Source organism: Geotrypetes seraphini, chromosome 4 (assembly GCF_902459505.1).
Source record: "Geotrypetes seraphini chromosome 4, aGeoSer1.1, whole genome shotgun sequence".
Lineage (NCBI taxonomy): Eukaryota > Metazoa > Chordata > Amphibia > Gymnophiona > Dermophiidae > Geotrypetes > Geotrypetes seraphini.
This window is the reverse complement of record NC_047087.1, coordinates 136,022,019-136,048,369: the sequence shown is the minus strand read 5'-3', so window position 1 is coordinate 136,048,369 and position 26,351 is coordinate 136,022,019. Positions and strand designations below refer to the sequence as shown.

The following is a 26,351-nucleotide window of genomic DNA, read 5'->3' as shown; positions in this document are numbered from 1 at the left end:
CCCCTAACCCCACCCCGCACTACATTACGGGCAGGAGGGATCCCAGGCCCTCCTGCCCTCGACGCAAACCCCCTCCCCCCAACGACCGCCCCCCCCAAGAACCTCCGCCCGTCCCCCAGCCGACCCGCGACCCCCCTGGCCGACCCCCACGACACCCCCACCCGCCTTCCCCGTACTTTGTGTAGTTGGGCCAGAAGGAAGCCCAAACCCTCCTGGCCACGGCGACCCCCTAACCCCACCCCGCACTACATTACGGGCAGGAGGGATCCCAGGCCCTCCTGCCCTCGACGCAAACCCCCCTCCCTCCAACGACCGCCCCCCCCCAAGAACCTCCGACCGACCCGCGACCCCCCTGGCCGACCCCCCCACCCCCCTTCCCCGTACCTTTGGAAGTTGGCCGGACAGACGGGAGCCAAACCCGCCTGTCCGGCAGGCAGCCAACGAAGGAATGAGGCCGGATTGGCCCATCCGTCCTAAAGCTCCGCCTACTGGTGGGGCCTAAGGCGCGTGGGCCAATCAGAATAGGCCCTGGAGCCTTAGGTCCCACCTGGGGGCACGGCCTGAGACACATGGTCGGGTTTGGCCCATGTGCCTCAGGCCGCGCCCCCAGGTGGGACCTAAGGCTCCAGGGCCTATTCTGATTGGCCCACGCGCCTTAGGCCCCACCAGTAGGCGGAGCTTTAGGACGGATGGGCCAATCCGGCCTCATTCCTTCGTTGGCTGCCTGCCGGACAGGCGGGTTTGGCTCCCGTCTGTCCGGCCAACTTCCAAAGGTACGGGGAAGGGGGGTGGGGGGGTCGGCCAGGGGGGGTCGCGGGTCGGTCGGAGGTTCTTGGGGGGGGGGGCGGTCGTTGGAGGGAGGGGGGTTTGCGTCGAGGGCAGGAGGGCCTGGGATCCCTCCTGCCCGTAATGTAGTGCGGGGTGGGGTTAGGGGGTCGCCGTGGCCAGGAGGGTTTGGGCTCCCTTCTGGCCCAACTACACAAAGTACGGGGAAGGTGGGTGGGGGTGTCGTGGGGGTCGGCCAGGGGGGTCGCGGGTCGGCTGGGGGACGGGCGGAGGTTCTTGGGGGGGGGCGGTCGTTGGGGGGAGGGGGTTTGCGTCGAGGGCAGGAGGGCCTGGGATCCCTCCTGCCCGTAATGTAGTGCGGGGTGGGGTTAGGGGGTCGCCGTGGCCAGGAGGGTTTGGGCTCCCTCCTGGCCCGATATTGTTGGGGAGTCGGCGGTCCTTCGGGGTGAGGGTGCGAGTGGTCCTGCCGGGGGGGGATGTATCGGACGTCGGGGAGTCGGCCGGGCAAGAGGGCTTGGGCTCCCTCTTGCTCCGATCGTGGATGCGGGTGCGGGTGGGAGCGCGTGCGAGCGGTCGTTCGGGGTGGGGGTGCGAGCGGTCCTGCTGGGGGGGTGAATCGGGCGTCGGGCGGGGTGGGAACTATGTTTAAAAACTTTTGTATACCGCGCTCAGGCATATAACGCGCGAGGGGTATGCGCGGTACGTAAAATCACGTATAACGCGCGCGTTATATCCGCGAAAATACGGTACTAGGCTCCCTTATTGACACAGCCAGACAACACCTCAGCACAGGAAAAAAAATGCTTCTCTTACAACTGGACCTGACCGCAGCATTTGACCTAGTAGACCATAACATCCTATTGCAAATTTTGGACACAATAGGTATCTCAGATAACATATACTCCTGGTTTGAAGGCTTCCTAAAATCCAGAACATACAGAATAAAATCTGATAAAGTAAAATCTGAACCTTGGTCCAACCCATGTGGCATACCACAAGGATCCCCACTATCCCCTACACTCTTCAATCTATACACTCATACCTTTTGATCAACCAAATACTGCCATGACAAACACACTACATTGAACACTAGAAACTGTAGCGACCTGGATGAAAGATCACAAACTGAAACTCAACCCAGACAGAACTAAATTCATCCTCCTCGAAAATGACAAAGTCCCAACCATAATCAACATAGAAATCAACTCAATTAACTACCCCATTCAAACCACCCTAAAAATACTAGGAATGACTATAGAGAGACACTGCACCATGCAACCGCAAATAAATAAAACAATCCAAAAATCCTTCGCAATCATGGGAAACCTAAGGCAAGTCTGAAAATTCTTTGAAAGAACACAATTCCAGCTCATAGTACAATCCCTAATACTAGGTCTACTAGATTACTGTAACATCCTCTACCTCCCCTGCCCTGCTACAATGACCAAACAATCCAAAATACAGCTCTGAGACTCATCTACTCATTGAGGAAACACGACCATATTACAGAAGCATACATCAACTCACACTGGCTATCAATCCAAGAAAGAATACTATTTAAATTCTACTGTATGCTATTTAAAACTTAAATGGAGACAGCCCAACCTACCTGAACAACCGCCTCATCCAAACTCAACCAGGCATAGAAAAACACACACCCCATTCACACACCTCTCAATCAAAGAAGTTAAACGGAAGAAACTATACGATGGCCTCCTAGCCACCCAAGCAGCAAAACTAGATAACCAGTTCTCCAATTTACTGTTAACTACCCCAGACTACAAGATGTTCAGAAAAGAAATAAAAACTATACTCTTCAAGAAATTCCTGAAACAGCTCTAACATCACAAATACCTTCCTCCCTCCTTCTTCCTGCCACACAGATACTACCTGATCTACTCATTACCTTCTCTAGAAATGACCAATGATCTTCCATTGTAACCCACCATTTATAACTCTTTTGTAATCCGCATTGAACCGCAAGGTAATGGCAGAATAGAAATCTCTAATGTAATGTAATTAAGTTTCTCTATTTTTGCAGATATTTGTGACGGTACAATAAGAAAAGTAATCCTGCCATCAAATTCTATACCTCCATCTCATCAGGAAAAATTAATATTCCATGTTGCATTGGATGATTTTCTTCTAATTCCGAAGTGGTTCTGAACCAGAGTCTAGTCCCAAATATAGACTGTAGACTGTATGTCTGAGTTTTGTGGCAGATGCTCAAGTGCTGAGCTACCTCCAGACACAAGTAAATGGCTCCTCTTCCACCTGGAATTCGTTGTTTGATTGGTTTCTCCCAGCTGTAAGTTTAAGATATGTCTTACTAAGATTTTAGAAGAGAATTTTCAAAGTTACTTGCCAGCTTAAATCCTCCAGGGGTCTTGCTAGTTTGAGCACCTTTGTGGAACTTAGATGCAACTCAAACAGGTCTAACTGCTGGTGTCTTAAGTTCCTCCCCCCTAGAAAAGCTTTGATTATGGTTGGGGTAAGTCCAGGTTGAAGCCCACCCGATTCTTGCCCATAACACACCTCCCTCCCAACATGCCCCTTTGCTTTCTGGAAGCACTGCAGCTTAAAAGTGCTGGTACACATCCAGAAAGTTGGTTTTGATTATCGGTACTTGGGACATCCCTGCTATTTGGACGTCCCAAGTGCCAACTCAGGGCTAGATGCACTAAAGTCAGCAATCATTGCTAAACTTGTTTTCACAGCTTTAGCGACGATAGCTATTACTGTCATGATTCACAAAATGGCTCACCATGTGTTTTTCCCCTCGATTGCCCATTTTCTAATTCGGCCATGCAAATTATCTAAAAATCCATGCAAAGTAGACAAGTGATTGATACAAAAAATAAAATAAAATGGGGATTTTAGCTGTCGGAAAAACCCACCAGCAAAAACGGCAGGAGGAATGCCCTCTCCCTCCTATCAATGCCCCACTCCCCCAAGGCAGCGATACGACAAGAGGTATGCCCACTCCGTCCTACCACCAAAGGCCCACTCCTGCATCAGGAGCCCCACAAACATCATCTACCCTCCTCCCCCTAAAAAAAGGCAGGAGGAATGCCCACTCACTCCTGCCACTGGAGGTCCCCCACCAAACCTCCCCGTACCTTCTCAGAGACATTGGAGCAGGACGGAAGCTCAGTCTGTCCTGCTCTTAGGCTCACCTCTCCAGAATGGTGGGGCTTTCCCTCCCTGGTGCATCGGGGAGAGGTCTAAGGCCCTGATTGGCTTAGACTCTTTCCCCTTGTATCCTGGGATATAGAGGGAGGAGCCCAAGGCCCTGATTGGCTTAGATTCCTCCCCCTTGCATCGTGGGATACATGCAAACTTGATAGTGCATCGATCAAGTTGGTATCGTTAGTGCATCTAGGGCAGTGGTCTCAAACTCAAACCTTTGCAGGGCCACATTGTGGATATGTAGGTACTTGGAGGGCCTCAGAAAAAAATAGTTAATGTCTTATTAAAGAAATGACAATTTTGCATGAGGTAAAACTCTTTTTAGTTTATAAATCTTTCCTTTTGGCTAAGTCTTAATAATAATATTGTCATATATAGCTAAAGAGACATATGATGAAGAAACTGTTTTATTTTACTTTTGTGATTATGATAAACATACCGAGGGCCTCAAAATAGTACCTGGTGGACTGCGAGTTTGAGACCACTGATCTAGGGCTAAGGCTGGTTTTTGGATGTTTTAAAGTTTCTTTTATTATGAGCCCCTTAATAAATAGTGTTAAAAAATAAAAGTGCGGAACCTTTTCAAGATCACTTGTAGAATACTAGCATGGTCCTGCATTGCTGCACCTAAACTTTGATGCACAGTTATGCCAGGTTAAAGGCAGGCGTCAGTGGACACACATAAGTGTCCCATGCAATACATGTAGCATATACACACCGCCCAATATTCAGTGCTATTTAGCCAGCCAGGAACAGTTCCTGGCCGGCTAAATAGTGTTAAGTTGGCTAATTGCAAATATGCATCAAGAAATAACTGCTGAATATTCATGGTCACTGTCTAGCTCGGTCACTGTCCACGTTGGTGGTTCTATGATGGTGCGTACCATAAGGCTGATATGCCGTTGCAAAAGTAAAGCAATTGAATAGGGTACTCTCTGTTCTACTGGCTTATGCTTTCACAGTGAAGACACCTGATCATTTTGATCTGACTGTCCCATCTGTGCAGTACTTGAGGCTTTCATCATCCAGGAACTTGCCCCCCCCCTTATTGTTTAACCCCTTAATGGCTTCCTCTCCTATTTGATTTGTATTTCTTATACCTTATGCCTATCGTTACCGTACGTTAGTTTGTCATATTGTCTGTCACCCAAATTTATAGTGTTAAATATGTACACTGCTCAGAAATCTGATGAACGGTATATCAAATTTTAAGTAAAACTTTAATGGAACTAAGACATCCAGAGCTAGACCTGTTTTTAAAGCATCTAAGTGCCAAAAAGGTACCCAAGCTGGTGGGTGGGCTAGTGAGCCATAGAGAGGAGGACCAGGCCCACAAGCCATTCTAACCACTACATTTATGGTAGAAAGTGTGCACCCACCAAAGTCTTACTATACTGCCATAAGTGCCACCTGCAGCCATAAGGGTTATTGGGTTGGTAGGTGGGTATAGTAACATAACATTTTATTTATATACCGCAATACACTGTGAAGTTAGATAGAGGATCATGCATAAGTGGGGAGGACATGGCAAGAAGTAAGATAGGAGTGTAAATAACAAAGGATCGTGGCAGGTCAGAGTCAAATACAATATAGGTGAAGCGATAAATGGAGAACTCAAGAAATAAATAGATTGGATCCCGGGACAAATAAAGATACGGTAAGGGAAGAATGAGTCCGTACATAGAGCTTTCCTTTGTCTTGAGGAGAATGAGAGTCATACAAATAGGGTACAGGGTTTAGTATGCTACAAGGAATGTATTGAGCAGACCTGTTTTAAATTTTCACCTGAAAAGCATTGGACAACCCAATAATGTGAAGTAGCTCCCTGCTGTAGTGTAGGTTTGGAGGGCTCACTATAAATAAAGGGATTATTGGAAGATGTACTTCTGGCACACTTTATGTGAAGTTCACAGCAGGGCCCTCTAAGGTGTCCCACTGCTCTGTTTGGATGTCTGTGTGGCCATTACAATGCTAGCCCCTCCCATGTCCAAATGGTCTGGATATGGACATTTGGAACTTGGAAATTTTTTTGTGGTTGAAAATGGCCAAAAAGGTTAGGTGTCCTAAGGTTGGATGTGGTGGCCAAGACATCAAGCAGGCTATTTTTGAAAAAAATTTTTGGGGTGTCTAGTGGTTTAAAAAATGGCCATTTCTTCACCCTGTCAGACTTGGACACACTATTGAAAATGACCCTTCATGTGGTAAAGTGCCACTGAATTTCCAGGGATGATCTCTCCTGCCTTCTTAAACCCTGTTAAATATTTACCCCATAGTTTAATTTTCATGTAGGGCTTGCAGATTTATATATGGTTTCTTTTCTAGGTACCGAGCTTTCACCCTGGTTCTGACCTTCCTGCTCTATACCTCCTTCCACCTATCTCGGAAACCTATCAGCATAGTAAAGGTAAGGCGTTTAAAGAGTCCAACTGTGTACATTAATTGATTCAAATAAAGTATACTCTGAAATACAATCTGAGTTAAAGGTTTGTGCCTTCACATTGTAAATTTTTAAATAAATATTGGTTATTGTTTGTAGCCCAATATAAAATAAGAGATTTGCATTATTACATTTCTTTTATAAAGGCAGTTAAAACTTATCTTTTCTCTCTACCTCATAAATAATCTGTAGTTACTTTGTATGGTTTTATCCTGGTGATTTTCTAAATACTTTATATTTGATCTGTCTATTGTAATCTGCCTTGAGCTAATTGGTTAAGCGGAATAGAAATCTCTGGATTAGATTAGATTCTTTCCAAGAAAAAGAAAGAAAGAAATGCAGAGTAAGTCATTTTCTCTCTGTTTCTCAGATTCAAGAATCTGTCAGTTTGTATGTGTTGCAAAAATAGTATATAAAAAGTTTGATTCACCAAGATTTTTTTCCCCTTGAGTCCATGGAGTTAAAAAAAAAAAAAGAAACAATTATAAAGTAGAAAAGAGAAATAACAGGCAATTATTGCTTTCTGACAATTCTGAGAATTCTCTGATCATGCTGGGGTAAATTTTCAAATGCATAATCAGAATTTACATGTGCAAAAAAGGTGCTACATGTGTGAAATGGTTTATATGTTTAACGGGGGTTAGGTATTAATGTGCATTCAGGGAATAATGCGCAAGTTTTGGCAAATAATGCTCATTAAATGGCAAAATCGTATGTTGTTTTATCTTAACGCAAGTTAACTTTCCTTAATGTGAACTAAAGAATAATGAGAGAAAAGCATGCAAATGCATGCAGTGTACTTCATTAATATGCAACTTGAATAACACAGCTTGCATTTAACGTCGCAAACTGTGTTATTTATGGAAAAAATAATGCCAGCTTTGAGTTGGTGTTAGTTTTCCTCACCAGACGCATCAGGCCTCTTACATGTAATTTTATGCTTCTGGGAGCCATCTTAAAGGGATCAGAGGTAACATAAATCTTGTACCCTGTACCTAATCCCATCCCAGCAAAGACCCCACAATCGGAGACCTCCCAAAGAAATCCCTCCATCCCTAAAATAAATTTCTCCAGACTTCCTTCCCCGCCCCCCCCCAAAAATAAAGACTTCCTCATCCATAAATATATCTCCTGAACTTCCATCCCTGAAGAGACTCCCCTCTCCCAGGGCCTATCAGGCCTATCAAGCCCATTCCTGAGGTCTAGTGGTAGGGGGCAGGAGGGATCTCTGGTCACTCCTGCCCTGAGGGATTCCAGTAGCAAAGCAGTGTCTGTTCATCTCTAATGGTAGGCTTGCAGTAATGCCACAGAAAATCCAGGGATGGCCCTGGTAAGTTGTACTTATCTGGGTAGAAGCACCTACTACCTGGGTAAGTAATTTTGAATACTGACAGTTAATTATTTTTTTGCACTTTTTAAATTGTGCCCACCATTTTGCAGTTAGTTACACTATTGAAAATTTTATTTCCATTATATTTTTGGCCTGGTAACATAACACAGCACAATATGCTGCAATAGCTATGGTGGTCTTCTGATAGTTTTCCCTTCTTAAATTTTGTAGAAAGTCTTATTTTTTCTGTGCATTTCAGAAAATGTCATCTGTTGTATCTTTGTAAGTATAATATGAGGAAGAAGTGGGGTTTTTTTTCTGTTTCTGTAACTCCAGTTTTGTACTACATGCAGAATCCAGTTTCTTCATGTTTCATAATCGTTTTTTATCTCTGTTTCTTTGTTTATTTTGTAATATTTAATTTGTAATATTCTGTTTTTGGTGAAAGTCGGTCTGTTATGTGTATGTGACCCTAGTAAGGTTTGTATCAGTTTTAACAAGGATGTACTTTATTTTCTGTATAGTTTTTATGCAGTCTGACATGTTTTCCAGTCTACACTTCTCATGAGGAGGTGTGATGGAGTTCTAAAGCCTGTTTAAATATGTGCAATGCTGAGTTTCATAGTTAGTGCTGCTGTGGTATACACTTCCCCCTCCGTATTTGCGGGGGTTAGGGGCAGAACTGGCCCGCTAATATTAAAAAACCGCGAATAATATTCAGGCCGGTTCTGCCCCTAACTCCCTCTTTCCCCGGCTATTTTAAGCCCTGAAAGCCACCCCCCCCTTAAGCCTTACCTGGTGGTCTAGCAGGTTTTCAGGCAGGGGCGATCTTCCCACGCTCCTGCCCCATGTAGATCGCTCACAGGAAATGGCTGCCTTGAGCTCCCGTAGTCTCTCGAGTCATTTCCTGTGAATGATCTGCACGGGGCAGGAGCGTGGGAAAATCGCTCTTGCCCTGAAAACCTGCTAGACCACCAGGTAGAGCTTAAGTGGGGCTTACAGGGCTTAAAATATCCTGAAAATGAAAATGCTTTTTTTGATTTAAAACCGCGAATAAGCGAATCCGTAGATACGGAATTCGCGAATATGGAGGGGGAAGTGTAGTAGTTTAACTACCCTGACCTTGGCTAGATTTTTCTGCAGAGAGGGGCTACTTCATATTTAGGGTATCTCTCTCTCTCTCTCTCTCTCTCTTCAACTACACATATTACCGGTGTCCCTAGATGTGAGTGCTGCTGACAGTGCCACTCTGTCTCCTACTATTATTTACTATTATTTATCTTTTACATAAGTGCATAAGCATCACTGTATTGGGGTGATCAAAAGTCTATCCAGCTTACCATCCTGTTTCCAATAGTTGCCAATCCAGGTCACAAATATCTAATGATCCCAAAAGAGTTAAATAAGCAGTGGATTTTCCCAAGTCCACCTTAGTAATTGCTTATGGCTTTTTCTTTAGGAACTTGTCCAAACAACCCCTTTTTCAAAACCCGTTATACTAACGTTGGAGCTTTTACTGCAGCGACTTGTGATTTAAAAAAAAACCCTAACACAGCTTGATAAGAGGGTCTCAGTGAAGACATATTTTCTCCAATTTGTTCTACATATGCTACTTTTTCATTGTGGGCCACCAACTCATGCCATTTTAGCACAGGTCCAATTTTATGCAATAACATTGACAACCTACCCCCTTAGTAACTTCATTGTGTGCCCCCCCCCCAACCTTGTACTTCTTGAAACGGTAAACAAGCAGTTCACTTCTACTCGTTCTTCTCCACTCATGATTTTATTATTCCTCTGTTCCTGCAGATATACCCCTCCATCTCAGATCTCTGTACTTATTGGTTCCCTAGTTTAGGCCGTCGACCCCAACTTAAACAAGTAAGAAATACCGTATTTTCTCGCATATAACGCGCGCGTTATACGTGTTTTTACAAACCACGTATGACCTTGCGCGTTGTACAAAATTTTTTTTACATAGTTCCCCCCCGACGTCCGATTCAACCCCCCCCCGCAGGATCGCTCGCACCCCCACCCCGAAGGACCGCTCGCACGCACCCGCACCCCCACCCCGAGGGACCGCTCGCACGCACTCCCACCCGCACCCACACCCCCACCCTGAAGAACCTCTCTCACCCCCACAGCCTCCCGACCCCCCCCCCCATCATGTAGAAGCTCCTACCGGTGTCCTGCTGCTTCCTCTTGGCAGTCCCGGCCCTTCTGTGAGCCCTGCGCTGCTTCCTCTTCCGGCAGTTCGCCCTTTCTCTAACGTCAAGCCCTCTTGCCCCACCGACTCCCCGACACGATCGGGTTAAGAGGGAGCTCAAGCCCTCTTGCCCCAGCCAACCGCGGCACCCCCGCCAGGGGGGTCGCGGGTCGGCTGGGGGGGCGGTCGGAGGTTCTTGGGGGGGGGCGGTCGTTGGGGGGAGGGGGTTTGCGTCGAGGGCAGGAGGGCCTGGGATCCCTCCTGCCCGTAATGTAGTGCGGGGTGGGGGTAGGGGGTCACCGTGGCCAGGAGGTTTTGGGCTCCCTCCTGGCCCAATATTGTCGGGGGGGGGGCAAGAGGGCTTGAGCTCCCTCTTGCCCCGATCGTGTCGGGGGTGCCGCGGTTGGCTGGGGCAAGAGGGCTTGAGCTCCCTCTTGCCCCGATTGTGTCGGGGAGTCGGGGAGTCGGCGGGGCAAGAGGGCTTGACGTTAGAGAAAGGACGAACTGCTGGAAGAGGAAGCAGAGCAGGCGCAGGGCTCACGGAAGGGCCGGGACCGCCAAGAGAAAGTAGCAGGACACCGGTAGGAGCTTCTACATGATGGGGGTGGGGGGGTCGGGCGGCTGTGGGGGTGTGAGCGGTCCTTCAGGGTGGGGGTGCGGGTGCGGGTGGGAGTGCGTGCGAGCGGTCCTTCGTGGTGGGGGTGCGAGCGGTCCTGCGGGGGGGGGGTGAATCGGACGTCGGGGGGGGCATCAGGCTTTCAGGGTGAGGACAGGACTTCAAGGGGGAGAGGAGAGTCGGGGTGGGCGAAAGGAGAGTCGGGCGGCGACGGGAGAGTCGGGCAGCATGTGCGGTATACGGGTGTGCGCGGTATATAAAAATCTCTGTACATAAATTTGTGTTTTCCGCGCGCTATACCTGTGTGCACGTTTTACATGGGTGTGCGTTATCTTCGTGAAAATACGGTACTTCACTGATTGCACTACTGCTGAGTCTGGTGTCATCAGTGTTGTTCAAAGAACTTAAGATTTACTTTTAAAAAAATACAATTATTTTTACTTAAAGTACAAATTTTATTTACATGAAAGTATGAAGTTATTGCCTAATAGAATACATTTTGAGTAAAAAGTATAAACTAAACTAAAGCTTAACTTTATATACCAGGTCATCAACCTAAGGAAGCTTGACTCGGTTTACAACAATTAAATAAAAACTGAAGAAAGTAAAAACAAAGGTTTCAAAAGAAATTAGTTTTCAAAATGTTTGGCAAATAGAAAAATGTTTAGAAATTTACGGAAAGACTGGAAAGAACTGGGGTTCCTCAGAATTAGGGGGAGTTCATTCCATAGTTGAGAAAATTTAAAAGCCAAAGATTGACTGAATATCTTAACTCCTTTAATTCCTTTTCTAGAAGGGAGTTTGAATTGTTGGATGCCTCCTGCAAAGGAAAATCTGTAAGCATTCCATAATAGGGGACCGAGGGGAATAAAAATGCAATATAAAATTTTGAAAGAGATGCAAGCACATTTGAATTGAATTCTAAGACAAACCGGGAGCCAATGAGGACTCAGGAGCAAAGGGGTCACATGGTCAAATTTACTTTTTCCAAAAATCAGCTTTGCAGCAGTAACTACAATGAATGCAACTATTGTTAACATTTTTATCCCAACAACTTTATTGCTGTACGTTTTAATCCGCTTTGCTTTTAGTAAAACTAAATTTAGAAAATGACATTCACTCATGTGAGTGTACTTGTGAGTCATTTTTTAACTTTTTAATTTGAAAATAATACAAGTACAGCTAGAATAATCTCAACATACACAACAAAGCCAATTGGGTCCCAACTCCCCCTCCCCCCCAACATCTAACTTTCTGATCTTGAAATCTTGGAGAAAATATACATACCATCAACCAAAACATAAATTCAGTCCCTAAATAACACATTCAAAAAGCCCCATATTCCCCTCCCCCGCAACTAACTCACAGAGAACAGCCCCTCCAGAGAGAGTATATGTGAATCAGATGTAGGTAAAATTATACAGATCACAATTCAAACAATCGAGGAACTGGAGTAAATATTAACCAAGTAAATTCAAATAACCTCCAGTTAATGAAATGCTAGGTAATGTGCCAACGATTCACCCTTAAATCTCCCAGGGAAAAGAATTAAAGGGGAAAATTTAAGAGGAAAAAAGGCCTCAGAAGCCACGGGGTACAACTTTGCACCTGGTCTATGAGAGAGAGCGCACACACAAACTCCCAGACCTTCTCTGACAACTGTGGAATGCAGAATTCTCAGCTTAAAGCAGGAAAGCAACAGACGCCAGACCCTCTGGATAATCAGAGCCCTGATGAAACAATTTTGTGATATTGTGAAATGTTGGTCATCGTCACCAGAGTATTTGAACGTTAAAACACATTGGAAAATAAAGGGGGGGGATTTGGCTGATGATAGAAACATGGGGGGTGGGGGAGCTGATAACTATATCTAGCTCTCTCTCATAGCCCAGGCTTCTGAGGCCTTTTTTTCCTCTTAAATCTTCCCCTTTAATTCTTTTCCCTGGGACATTTATAGGTGAATCGTTGGCATATTACCCAGCATTTCATTAACTTGAATTTACTTGGTCAAAGTATACATGCAATGCCATGTAATTTTGAAAATGCAAAACAATGCAAGTTGTCCTTTCCATCCTTCTAAAATGCCTCTACTTAATGCAGTGCATTGTGCAACAACACGCATGTAGTCATCTGCAGAGAGGGAAATTTTATATATATATATATATATATATATATATATATATATATATATATATATATATATATATATATATATATATATATTCTTTATTCATTTTCAAACTTACAATAAGTGTGTCCATATGTTAAAACAGATTAACAATAAGTATATCACTTAATGTTCATCAACAGTACAAATGATATGTTCTTATCTCCCCTTCCTATTATATATGCAAATACCTTATACAATATGTAATAATAATTACCCCCCTCCTCCCTCATAATTGAACTTGTAAGTTCAAGGGAATAATGTCATCTAATCAGATAAAGATAAAGATACCAGACCATGGGAGGCAGAGGGAAAGGAAGGAGAGAGATGTAAAATTGCTGGATGGGGAAGAGGGGGGTGGGTGGGAAGAAGGGAGAGATTGCAGACCAGACAAAGGTAGGAGGAGGGAGAGATTCCAGACTAAGACAGGAGGAGGGAAAGAAAGAGATGCAGACTACAAAGTGGAGAGGAGGGGAAGAAAGGAGCGGAGAGAGATGCCAGACTGTGGGAAGGAGAGGATAAAGATCCCAGACCTTAGGAAGGGGAAGACAGATGTCTGGATAAATAGCCATTTACTCATGTAAATTGATTTTTTAAATTCCCCTCTTTATATCTTTGAGTCAAAAGATTTCATTGTATACAGGACTCTGATACCCCTGAATGCTCTGAAGTAAATTTTAATTTCTTGTCTTTTCTCTTCATTAGGGAGAACTACACTGCTTCCAACCCACAGCTGAGAAAGATTACAGATACACAGAATATAGCATCAGAACAGAATCTTCCTCAAGGCTTTATAATGAGACGTCATGTGGGTGGCCACCCTTTGGTGAGTCATGTGTATTTCACACAGAGTAATGAACAACATTTATCTAGCCTGTGGTAGGAAGGGCCATTATAACACAGGTAGGGTGGGATAGCCTAGTCAGGAGAGTGTGGCCCAGATCAGGAAAGATAAAATCTTTGAGAGCTCAGAAAGGAGATAAAGGAAGCCTCCAAAACCCTGCCAACCCCTCCAGCTATTCTTTAGCCCATAAGGTAGGGCTGTCTGTGTTTGTATTATTATCTTGAGTAAAGGGCTTATGTTTGCCTTTGAAGTCTTTGTTTATAGCCCTTCAAGAGATCCAGGACTTCAGCACTCACCCATTCTATCACATATCTGTATCTCTCCACTAAAGACAGTAGAGGCACAGGACTCAGTTCAAAGTTGAGATGGACAAATGCATTCCAGAGTAGAAACTCAGAGAGGTGAGTTATGGGATGCTGGATCTGTGATGATGAATGGCGTGGAAAAGCAGCTGCAGGGTCTTGACAGTGACATAGCTTATGGAGATATTGCTACTAAACAAGAGAAGTCCAATGTGACTGTTGAAATGCTTGAAATGGAAGAAAAGTTCCTGCAATATACCCCCAAGATTTACAAAGGTACCCATTGCTTGGACTCAAAGAATAAGGCGTTCTGGTCTCATATAGCATGCTGTCCCAGTTTGGGACTCTCTAAGCAGACATATGCTATATTCTCCAGAAAGTTAGATCTGGGTTTCCCCAGACAGTCCTCTTTTTGAGGACTCTGTCGGCAGTCCGGGTAGCTTTTTTATTTTGATACTTTTACATCTGAAAACTCTACAGCAGTAGTCTTTAGACATTGCAAGGCCCATACACCTATTCAGAGTCTCTCCCCACCCCTCACACCCGGCAAGATCCAGTGCTTGTTCACCATTCTCAATCTCAGTGGCGCTGCTGTAACTATTTGGGCTACAAGCCAAAGGACGAAGGAAGTCATCATGCCGCTGTATCGCGCAATGGTGCGCCCGCACCTGGAGTACTGTGTTCAATACTGGTCGCCGTACCTCAAGAAGGACATGGCGATACTTGAGGGAGTGCAGAGGAGGGCGACTAAACTGATAACAGGTATGGAAAATTTTTCATACGCTGACAGGTTAAAAATGCTGGGCTGTTCTCCCTGGAGAAGAGGAGACTTAGAGGGGACATGATACAAACCTTCAAAATCCTTAAGGGCATAGAGAAAGTGAATAAGGACAGATTCTTCAAACTGTGGGGAGCCACAAGCACTAGGGGTCACTCGGAGAAATTGAAAGGTTTAGAACAAATGCTAGGAAGTTCTTTTTTACCCAGAGGGTGGTGGACACATGGAATGCGCTTCCGGAGAATGTGATAGGCCAGAACTCTGTACAAGGGTTCAAGGAGGGTTTGGATAGGTTCCTGGAGGATAAGGGGATAGAGGGGTACAGATATAACTTGAGGTAGGTTATAGGAGTGGTCAGAAACCGCTTCACAGGTCGCAGACCTGATGGGCCGCCGCGGGAGCGGACCGCTGGGCGAGAAGGACCTCGGTCTGACCCAATGGAGGCATGTTATGTTCTAAGCACCATGAGTGAAGTGAACACGCTGCCTTTGATGACTCAGAAGCTTTTCTTCTGCTACTGCCTCTTGTCCTTGCATAGGCGGGAAGCAGTAGTAAAGAGAGAGCTTCTGGGTCGCCTGAGGCAACGTGTTTACTTTGCTCATGCTGCCTGGGGTCTAAGCAGTTTCGCTGAGATTGAGAATGGTGAGTGAGCACTAGATCTCACTGTGTGTGTAGTGGTGTTGGTGTTGGAGGTGGTGGTATAGCATGGGGAAAGGAAAGAAAGATGCCAGACCTCCAGGGGAAGGAGGAAAGGGGCAGATAAAGATACCAGACTATGGGAGGCAGAGGGAAAGAAAGGAGAGAGAAATAAAATTGCTGGATGGGGAAGAGGAGGGTGGGTGGGAAGAAGGGAGAGATTACAGACCAGGCAAAGGTAGGAGGAGGGAGAGATTCCAGACTAAGAGAGAGGGAAAGATAGAGATGCAGACTACAAAGTGGAGAGGAGGGAAAGAAAGGAGTGGAGAGAGATGCCAGACTGTGGGAAGGCGGGGATAAAGATCCCAGACCTTAGGAAGGGGGAAGACAGATGTCAGACCATAGAAGAAGGAGGACATGTTGTTTATGGATAGATGTGAATAGGGGAGAAGAAAGAAGGAGATGGCACATGTGGATGGTGGGGAAGGGCAGAGAGAGGGAGGAGAGAGTGCGCATAGATAGATGGGAAGGAAAGACATGGAAAAGTAGTTAGATTTGAGGAAGAAGCAAAAAATGGAAGTTGAATATTAAAAGTTAATGCTAAAGATGGAGAGAAAAACAGCAAATGGATAATAAGGCCCTGGAAAAGGAGTTAAGAGCACAGACAGAAGGAAGTACAGCTAGAGACTGGGAAAAGATGAATAGAAAAATAAAATCATCAGACAACGAAGATAGGAAAAGTGATTTTATTTTCAATTTAGTGAATGAAATATGTCAGTTTTCAGAATTTATATCTGCTGTCTATATTTTGTACTGTTTAGGAAGAAATATATTTCTTTCTATTTCTCTGGTGTTGTACTGCATGCAGAGTCTGGCATCTTAGGGTTTCATTTTTGTATATTGGGACTTTTAGTTTATGGTCCTGTATTTGCATAGGGATCATTTGTGTTCTGCACATGTAGCCAAGGTCAGGTGTTTGTCATGAAACATTATTGGTGTCATGGCCCCAAGTAAGAAGATATTTGTTGGCAGTTTGTCAGGGTTTTGGAAGGCCCTGAGCTCAGGACCACATCTGAAGGGCCTCTATGCATGTGCAGATGTTGATATGATGACATCACATGCATACACACATGAGCATGATGTCATTATATCAACATCCATGATGCACAGAGGCCCTCGACACAGCTCGGAGCTTGGGGAAGGAGTTGTGAGGATTGTGTGGGGGCAGGACTGGGGCAGAACGGGGTGGGACAGAATAGGATGGGGCCACATGTCCTCTCTTTTTGTTTTAAGAGGACATCTGATAACCCTAGTTAGATCTTAACACACCAACGTTGACGTCCTGAAAGGCAGTCTGGCTTCTACTGGTTAGAAGATTCCCTGAATAGGCAGTCCATGAGGTGGCTGGCCAACCAGGCAAGTGAGTGGTCCTCTCAAAGTTGGTCAAAAAATAGTCTAGACATAAGCAAAATTCTACCCCCCCCCCCTTATTGGCCCTATTCCTGCAAGCATGCACTACGGTCTCTAGTCAACAACATTCACAAGATCTGTCCGTTTGACATTTCTTCTCTCTCCATGTCCACTGTCATTCCTCTTTGTCTCTATCTGTCCTGTCCAGCACCTCCACTCTTGTGTCCCTGTTCTTCCCTGTGTCCAGCTTCTATCTCTCTCTTCCTTTTCTCCTTCATCCCCTTCCCTAGTGCCAGCATTGCTTTCTCTCTCTTTCTCCTTGGGTCTAACATCTCTCCTACTCTCTCCCCTTACGCCTCTCACTTGTTAACCTCTGCTTACCCCTCCACCTCAGCATCTCCTTCAACCCCTCCCTCTGTGGGTCCAGTTTCTCTCCCTAACCCCCAGCAATATGGTATCCTTGTGTCCCTCCTCACCACAATCTGGCATCTTTTGTCTCTGTGCCTTACCTCCATCCCCCCTCCACTGAAATCTGGAATCTCTCAGTTCCTCCTTCCCTCACCATGGCAATGTGGCATCTCCTTCGCCCCCTATCTGTCACCATATGGATCTCCCTCACTCTTTCCCTCAGTCACCACAATGTGGCACCACTGTACACTGGAGGGGAGAGTGAGATGGTGCATGGGAAAAGAGCATATTAGTTGAGTGGGGTTGGAGGAGTGAAAGAAGGAAGAAAAAGTGATTCAGGAGGAGTGAGAGTGATGAGAGAGAAATGGACATAGGGTGGAAGAGAGGGAGAAATGGTGCATGGAGAGAGAGCATGTTAGTTGTGAGTGGGGTTGGGGAGATATGGACTGGGGTGGGAAGGCGGGATGTCACACTTGAGGGAAGGGATGAGGAGAAAGGGAGAAAGCGTGGAGGCAGAAAATGTTGGACTCATGCAGAGAGAGGGAAAGATTGATGGGGAGGGCAGAAAGGAGGGAAGGAGAAATGTTGCACTCGGGGGAAGGGGGAGAGGGCATAGAGTAAAATGTTGGACATGGAGGGAGAGAGAGAGAGAGATGGATGAAGGAAGGAAGGAATGAGGATCAGAGGGAGGAAGTATATAGGAGGTGCAGAAAAAGAAATGCAGTCATGGCAAGGAGGGAGAAATGTTGGACTGGGAGGAGGGCCAGAAAGGAGGAAGGGAAGGGAGATGTTGGACTACAGGGGTGGAAAGGAGGAAAGGAGAGAGAAATGTTACACTGGGGGTAGGGGGTGGAGGACAGATGACTCAAGGAAGGGAGGGGGGAAGGAGAGATGACTGAAGGAAGGGAGAGAAGCCAGACCAGGGAATGGAAGGGAAGGAGGGGACTCTGGTAGCGCTATAGAAATAATAATAGTAGTAGTAGTAGTATTAGAGAGATGCCAGACTGTGGGAAACAGAAATGTTGTACTACTTGTGGGGGAGGGAGGGGAAGAGAGAGTTGTCGGACTATTGGGGGGGAGAGAGGGAAGGAGAGAAAGAGATAGGAAAGGAAGGTAAGACATGAAGAAAACAGAAAAATTGGAAAAAAGTTGAATGTTAATGCCAAAGATGGATGCAGCTACGTTAAGGGAATACAGGGACTTATGAATCAATACTAGTCAGTAAAATAGCTATAATGATAAATAGGAGACTGACTATACTGATGATAGTTACCAGTGAGGAGAAAGCGGCTGACTCTTTGAAAAAATGCTCAAAAAAGTGAAACTCTGAAGAGGGGGTGGGAACCTCCTCTTGAGGGAAGAGTTTACCGTCCAGTCATTGCATTAGTACTTGAAACATCACTTTCTGACCACTGGTAAAGCGTTGTATTATTCTTGTAAACTCAACATGAAATATTCAAAAATATTTTATTAAAGATGGATGCAGGGCAGCAAGTGAAGGAGAGAAAAACAATCAATAGCTATGAAGGCCCTGGAAACACAGTTAAGAGCACAGACAGAAGGAAGTGCAACCAGAGACTGTGAAAATATGATTAGAAAAATAAAATCACCAGTCAGCAAAAGTAGGGAAAATTATTTAATTTCAGTTTAATGATTTAAATGTGTCAGTTTTGAGAATTTATATCTGCTGTGTATATTTTATGTATATGACAAATAAAAGGAAGAAATTGCATTACAATTAGTAATGTGGGTGGGGTCTGGGACACTGCTTGGGCAGTCAGTTATTGGGGGTACTCGGTTGATATTTGTTAGACTTAGGAGGTACTTGGCTTGAAGAAGTTGAGAAACACTGGTCTACACCAAGGGTTTAAAAAATAGCGATTTGGAAGGTTTAGCGAGAAAAACATTCGTCTGCCCCTTTTTGCCACTTTCTGGATTGGGGCTTTTTTTTTTTTTAATGGGCCCCAAAGCTAGAATCAAGGAATTTTTCAAGGGGCCAAATGCATGAGTATAATGGACTAATAATGCTAACAAAAAACAAGGGAAATTTTTTCTAAGACTTCTTGTATTCTTGGATGTGCTGATCTCATATGTACAGAAAGATACTTGACCCGATATTTAGTGCCAGCTGAGTGCTTCTCTATAGGAACCCAAGGAGATGTTAAGTTAGGAACCTATATTCAGAGATTAAAGTTACCTGAAAAAACTTAATAAATATAGAACCTTAAGTAGAGGCACCTAACCCTAAATAAGGTATTCAGCACTAGAATCAGTAGTGAATGCTTAACTGCCTCTTTTAAGGCTCTTAAAATTAGGAACCTACCATATTTTTAGCTCCATAAGATGTACTTTTTCCACCCCCCCAAAAGGGGGTGGAAATAAGGGTGCATCTTAAGGAGTGAATGTAAAAAACCAAAACAAAACCCGTACCTTTTTTTGCCATCTGGTAGTCCGGACGAGAACTGACAGGCAGCCATTCGGAGTGCAGTGCGAGACCAAGCAGGCATGCGAAAAGCGCGTGCTTTCCTCATGCTCCCCTATGCCACTGATGCTGCCAGAAGAGAGCAGGGGAATCGAGGCAGGAGCGCAAAAAACGCGCTGGACTGCCGGGATGGCAAAAAAGGTACTGGGGGGGGGCCTTGCCTTTGCCTTTGGGCTGGCTGGCTGGCTGGCTTGGGATGTGCTGGCTGCTGGGGTTGGCTTGGGTCTGACTGGCTGAGTTGAGGTTGGCTGGGGGCTGTCTGGCTGGCTAGGGGTGGGTTGGCTGGCTGGCTTGGGGTTGGCTGGAGGCTGGTTGGCTGTCTTGGGGTGGATTGGCTGGTTGGCTGGCTGCCTTGGGGCTGGATAGCTGGCTTGGCATTGGCTGGGGGCTGGAAGCTGGCTGGCTGGCTTGGGGGTGGGTTGGCTAGTTGGCTGGCTGCCTTGGGGCTAGCTGGCTAGGTTGGCACTGGCTGGGGGTTGGGAGCTGGCTGGCTGGCTGCCAGTACACATGCCTTCCATTAGACCAGGCCTACACGCAGAATACACATGCCACTACAGAATACACGCTGCACTATAGAATACACTACAGAATACACACTGCCACTGCACATGCCTACCATTAGACCAGGCCTACATGCAGAATACATATGTTTAGTCACCCTACAATAAAAACTTGCTGATACAAAAGATTCCTTGACAGAACTCTTGCTTTCCAAGCAGGCCAACAGAATGGCTGGCTAGGCAACTTCATCATGCATTCCTCATCCTACCTTAACTTCAGAAAACTAATTAAAACCAACCTGTTTAACCAATTTGTAACCAAGAACTCTTAAAGCCTTATCCCTGTATACTACTTACATGTACTCAAAGTCCCTACATTGTAACTTTTACTCTGTTTCTCTCCCTCCCTACAAATATTCATGTACTCAAAGACTTCATTGTTATTTTTTTTGCTGACTGTCCAGCTCTTCTTATTGTAAACCGCCTCGAACTACTATGGCTTTGGCGGTATATAAAAATAAAATTATTATTATTATTAGACATACCCTGTACCCTGTCCTAGCCTTCTACTAGACCACCAGAGGGGGGACAGGGTACAGGGCACACCATTTGGTTCTGAATTATTTTTCTTGGATTTTCCTCCTCTACGGCACACCATTTGGTTCTGAATTATTTTTCTTGGATTTTCCTCCTCTACAGGTGGGTGCATCTTATGGTCAGGTGCATCTTATGGCGCGAAAAATACAGTAAATTTAGATGCTGAGAGTTAGAATATTTAAAAATCAAAGCTGTCCAAACTTTTTTGCAAATTGGATTGTTTATTCTCAAACTGATTAAAATAATTGGATCCATCTGATAACAAGTCTGGATCTCCTGCTAGGTGGAAGAAGTCTCAGGGAAGGATGGGTATATTCTTTCTTGGAGCCCAATTATAGGGAAGCCTACCTCTCAAGAGTCAAAGTTAAAAGCAGAGAAACTAATTAGAAATTAGACTGTGCAGCATAAAAATAAAGAAGAGGAAAGTATAATTTATTGCTGGCTTCTTTTCAGATAAGGATAACTACAAGCAATTGCTCGGAGCATTGGATTATTCCTTCCTTTGTGCCTATGCTATCGGAATGTATTTAAGGTAAAAGTTTTGCTTATTGTAGAATTTTGCTAAAATATTGTGTTGAATAAACCCATCCTTCAGTTTTCAATACAATTGCTATGACTGTACTGCATGAGGTATTTTTAAAATCACATGGAAGGAGACCCTGAAATCCTGCAGTGACTCCTAGTGGCTTAAATAAATATGCCATTCCCTCAAGAGTTTTTATTTTACCACATATTGACCACATAAGAGCATAAGAACATAAGAATTGCTTTAGTGGCTCAGACCAAAGATACATCTAGCCCAGCATCCTGTTTTTAACAGTGGCCAATCCTTAACCACAGGTACCTGTCAGGAATCCAAAATGTAGCAAGGTTCCATGCTACTTCCCTCTGGGATGAGCAGTGGTTTTCTGCAGGATTATCTTATGGAGTTTTCTGCCACATTTTTAAAAAACTGGTTTTACCACATCCTATGGCAGCAAGTTCCAGAGCTTAACTATACATTGAATGAAAGAAATATTATATCTGATTTGTTTTAAATGTATTAGTACCTTCATGATGTGTCTCTTAGTCAACAATTGATTGACAACTACCTACATCTTTTTCTGATTACTCGCTCATATGAGGAAAAACTAAAAAGGTTAGGGCTCTTCAGCTTGGAAAACAGGTGGCTGAGGAGAGATATGATTGAAGTCTACAAAATCCTGAGTGGAGTTGAACGGGTACAAGTGAATCGATTTTTCGCTCTGTCAGAAATTACAAAGACTAGGGGACACTCGATGAAGTTACGAAGAAATACTTTTAAAACCAATAGGAGGAAATTTTTTTTCACTCAGAGAATAGTTAAGCTCTGGAACGCATTGCCACAGGTTGTGGTAAGAGTGGATAGCATAGCTGGTTTTAAGAAAGGTTTGGACAATTTCCTGGGGGAAAAGTCTATAGTCTGTTATTGACAAAGACATGGGAGAAGCCACTGCTTTCCCTGGATTGGTAGCATGGAATGTTGCTGCTCCTTGGGTTTTAGTTTAGTGTCTAGGGACCTGGATTGGCCACCGTGAGAATGGGCTGCTGGGCTTGATGGACCATTGATCTGACCCAGTAAGCCTATTCTTATGTTCTTATGTCAGTCATTTGTATTTTAGCGGTACTATCGTTCTCTGTAGCATTAGCATTCACTTCCTTGCTTTTTGACAGGCCTGCCTGTCTTTTTTATTCATTTTTTTTTTTTATGGGGCAGATATTTTTCGTGTGTAACACACGCAAAATATCTGTGCCATGGAATAAAATGAATAAAAAGGACAGGCAGGCCTGTCAAAAAGCCTACAGACCTGATGGTAACTGAATTACTGATAGGTCTGCAGCAGTTGGGTTTGGCAATAGTAAATCCCGACCCAAAATAGCCAAGCAATTGTTAGTGAATCAATCGCTCGGCTATTTTGCATGAGGTTTTACTAATTTGCATGGGATGATCGCTACAGGCTTTAGTGAATCGGGCCGGATGGAAATCTGGTTGTTAAGGGCTTGCAAACCGATCGGTACACGATCGGTTTGCTTAGTGAATCTAGCCCTTAGCCTTGTTAACCATCCCTTTTTTTAATAATTCCTAGCATCCTGTTTTCTTTTTTGGCCACCGCTGCACATTGTGTACGATGATACCCAGATCCTTTTCTTGGGCGCTAATCCCCAAGGTGGACCCTGTGATTCAGGTTATTATTCCCAGTGTTCATCACTTTGCATTTGTTCACATTAAATTTCATCTGCCATTTCGACACCCAGTCTTCCAATTTCCTAAGGTCCGCCTGCAATTTTTTACAATCCACATACATTTTAACAACTTTAAACAGTTTAGTGTCATCTGCAAATTTAATCACCTCACTCTTTCCAATTTCCAGATCATTTATAAATAAGTTAAATAACACCGGTCCCAGTACAGACCCCTGCAACACTCCACTGTTTACTCTCCTCCATTGAGAAAAAATATTAACAGCAATTGCATTCATTGTAGTCATGATACCTTTACTTTTACTCAAAAATATTATATTAGGTAATAACCATTTTACTTTAACAAGTAAATGTTTGTATTCTTCATTGTATTTAAGTGTTAAAACATGATTCATTTTTACTTTTACTTAAGTATTTTGACCTAGTACTGTACTTTGAAGAACATTGATATATTGTTACACATGCATCTCGGTTCTGATTCTATTTCTTTTGATATAAGACTCTAGGGCTAGAATAGATTCTCAATACTTTGTGTTTAAATGAATGGCCACTGTCGCAGTTGTTATAGTAGCAATTTAAAAAAAGCAAATCCTTCAAAAAACGCTCATGCAAATGAGGTTGGCAGAGAGTAGCAAAGATTCGCTAAATTTGCATATTCCCATCGCTGGTGATAGCGATCTGCACACACACAGAAAAAAGACACAAAAAACAACCCAACAACAAATTTTTTAATTTTTTTTTAAATCTTTATTCATTTTTGATTCTTACAAGTGTACAATATTCAATCATATAATTTGTACAAATCACTTGACATTCTTAACAATTATTATCCATTATATATTAAAAAAAAACCTCCCCTCCCCTCCCCCCACCCAACCCAATCATCAATAATAAATTCATTAAATCACATAACATACCTCCCCATCCCCACACTAATTATATTCCTATGTAATAAGAAGGTGTCACTGAAGTTAAGTAACCCTCTACTTTACAGCGGGAGATATACCTACTCTCTCCTGCCTCCAAGCAACACCCCCCCTCCACGGCAGCAGGAGAGATGCCACTCTCTCCTGCCACCAAGCAACACCCCCCCCAGCAGTGGGAGAAAGGTCCCACTCTCTCACGCCGCCAAGCAACACACCCCAGCACCCCCTCGGCAGTGGGAGAGATGCCCACCCTCTTCTGCTGCAATACAACCCCCCCTCCATAACTTTGACTATGCCTGCCCTCTCCCCCTTAGCTTACTTACCGTATTTTCACGCATATAACGCGCGCGTTATACGTGTTTTTACAAACCGTGCATAACCTTGCACGGTATATGCGTGAGCGCGTTGTACAAAATTTTTTTTACATAGTTCCCCCCCCCGACGTCCGATTCACCCTCACCGCAGGACCGCTCGCACCCCTACCCCGAAGGACCGCTCGCACGCACCCCCACCCCGAAGGACCGCTCGCACGCACTCCCACCTGCACCCGCACCCCCACCCTGAAGGACCGCTCGCACCCCCCACAGCCTCCCGACCCCTCTCCCATCATGTAAAAACTCCTACCGGTGTCCTGCTGCTTCCTCTTGGCGGTCCCGACACCCGACACGATCGGGGCAAGAGGGAGCTCAAGCCCTCTTGCCCCCCCGACTCCCCGACACGATCGGGGCAAAAGGGAGCCCAAGCCCTCTTGCCCCGCCAACTCCCCAACTCCCCGACAATATCGGGCCAGGAGGGAGCCCAAGTCCTCCTGGCCCTGGCGACCCCCCCCATTAGTTGTTCGGGCTAGGAGGGAGCCCAAACCCTCCAGGCCACGGCGACCCCCTACCCCCACCCCGCACTACATTACGGGCAGGAGGGATCCCAGGCCCTCCTGCCCTCGACGCAAACACCCCTCCCCCCAACGACCGCCCCCCCCAAAGAACCTCCGACTGCCCCCCCAGCCGACCCGCGACCCTCCTGGCCGACCCCCACGACACCCCCCACCCCCCTTCTCCGTACCTTTGTGTAGTTGGCCGGACAAACGGGAGTCAAACTCACCTGTCCGGCAGGCAGCCAACGACGGAATGAGGCCGGATTGGCCCATCCGTCACAAAGCTCTGCCTACTGGTGGGGCCTAAGGTGCTTGGGCCTATCAGAATAGGCCCGGAAGCCTTAAGTCCCACCTGGGGGCGGGGCCTGAGGCACATGGGCCCAACCCGACCATGTGCCCAAGGCCCCGCCCCCAGGAGGGACCTAAGGCTCCCAGGCCTATTCTGATTGGCCTAGGCGCCTTAGGCCCCACCAGTAGGCGGAGCTGTGGGACGGATGGGCCAATCCGGCCTCATTCCGTTGTTGGCTGCCTGCCAGACAGGCGGGTTTGGCTCCCGTCTGGCCAACTACACAAAGGTACGGGGAAGGGGGCTGGGGTTGTCGTGGGGGTCGGCCAGGGGGGTCGCGGGTCGGCTGGGGGGGCGGTCGTTGGGGGGAGGGGGGTTTGCTTCGAGGGCAGGAGGGCCTGGGATCCCTCCTGCCCGTAATGTAGTGCGGGGTGGGGGTAGGGGGTCGCCGTGGCCAGGAGGGTTTGGGCTCCCTCCTGGCCTGAACAACTAGCGGGGGGGGGGGTCACCAGGGCCAGGAGGACTTGGCCTCCCTCCTGGCCCGATATTGTCCGGGAGTTGGGGAGTCGGCGGGGCAAGAGGGCTTGGGCTCCCTTTTGCCCCGATCGTGTCGGAGAGTCGGGGGGGCAAGAGGGCTTGAGCTCCCTCTTGCACCGATCGCGTCGGGGGTGCCGCGGTTGGCTGGGGCAAGAGGGCTTGAGCTCCCTCTTACCCCGATCGTGTCGGGGAGTCGGGACCGCCAAGAGGAAGCAGCAGGACACCGGTAGGAGCTTCTACATGATGGGGGGGGGGTCGGGAGGCTGTGGGGGTGCGAGCGGTCCTTCAGGGTGGGGGTGCGGGTGGGAGTACGTGCGAGCGGTCCTTCGGGGTGGGGGTGCGGGTGCGTGCGAGCGGTCCTTCGGGGTGGGGGTGCGATCGGTCCTGCGGCGGGGGGGGGGTGAATCGGACGTCGGGGGGGGCATCAGGCTTTCAGGGTGGGGACAGGACTTCAAGGGGGAGAGGAGAGTCGGGGCGGGCGAAAGGAGAGTCGGGGTGGCCAGAGGAGAGTCGGGGCGGGCGAAAGGAGAGTCGGGCGGCGACGGGAGAGTCAGGCAGCATGCGCGGTATACGGGTGTGCACGGTATATAAAAATTTCTGTACATAAATTTGTGTTTTTCGCGCGCTATACCCGTGTGCGCGTTTTACACGGGTGCGCGTTATCTACGTGAAAATACGGTAGATGGCTGGCTGGAGAGATGCCTACTCCCTCCCACCAGCAAGGCTGCCTCTTCAAAATGACGGGCTTTCCCCTCCCCAGTGTATCCTGGGATACACCAGGAAGGGGCCTAAGTCTCTAATTAGCCTAGGTTGTTTAAGGCGC

At 46.2% G+C, this 26,351-nt stretch overlaps 1 protein-coding gene across 4 annotated transcripts in view; it reads left to right on the top strand.

Annotated features, from left to right (window-relative positions):
* The window catches only part of SLC37A1 (solute carrier family 37 member 1), a 368,358-nt gene that overhangs the window by 38,936 nt on the left and 303,071 nt on the right, over positions 1-26,351 (top strand). For 3 of the 4 annotated variants that reach the window (XR_004539090.1, XR_004539089.1, XM_033940456.1), the window contains exons 2-5: positions 2,828-3,094; positions 6,298-6,379; positions 13,437-13,557; positions 21,142-21,220. Coding sequence is in view for 1 of the 4 variants with exons in the window: in XM_033940456.1 (XP_033796347.1) it covers positions 3,045-3,094; positions 6,298-6,379; positions 13,437-13,557; positions 21,142-21,220 (332 nt within the window). In the remaining 3 variants the exon portion in view is untranslated. The remainder of the gene's footprint in view (positions 1-2,827; positions 3,095-6,297; positions 6,380-13,436; positions 13,558-21,141; positions 21,221-26,351) is intronic. The other variant, XR_004539091.1, reaches the window with a different exon arrangement.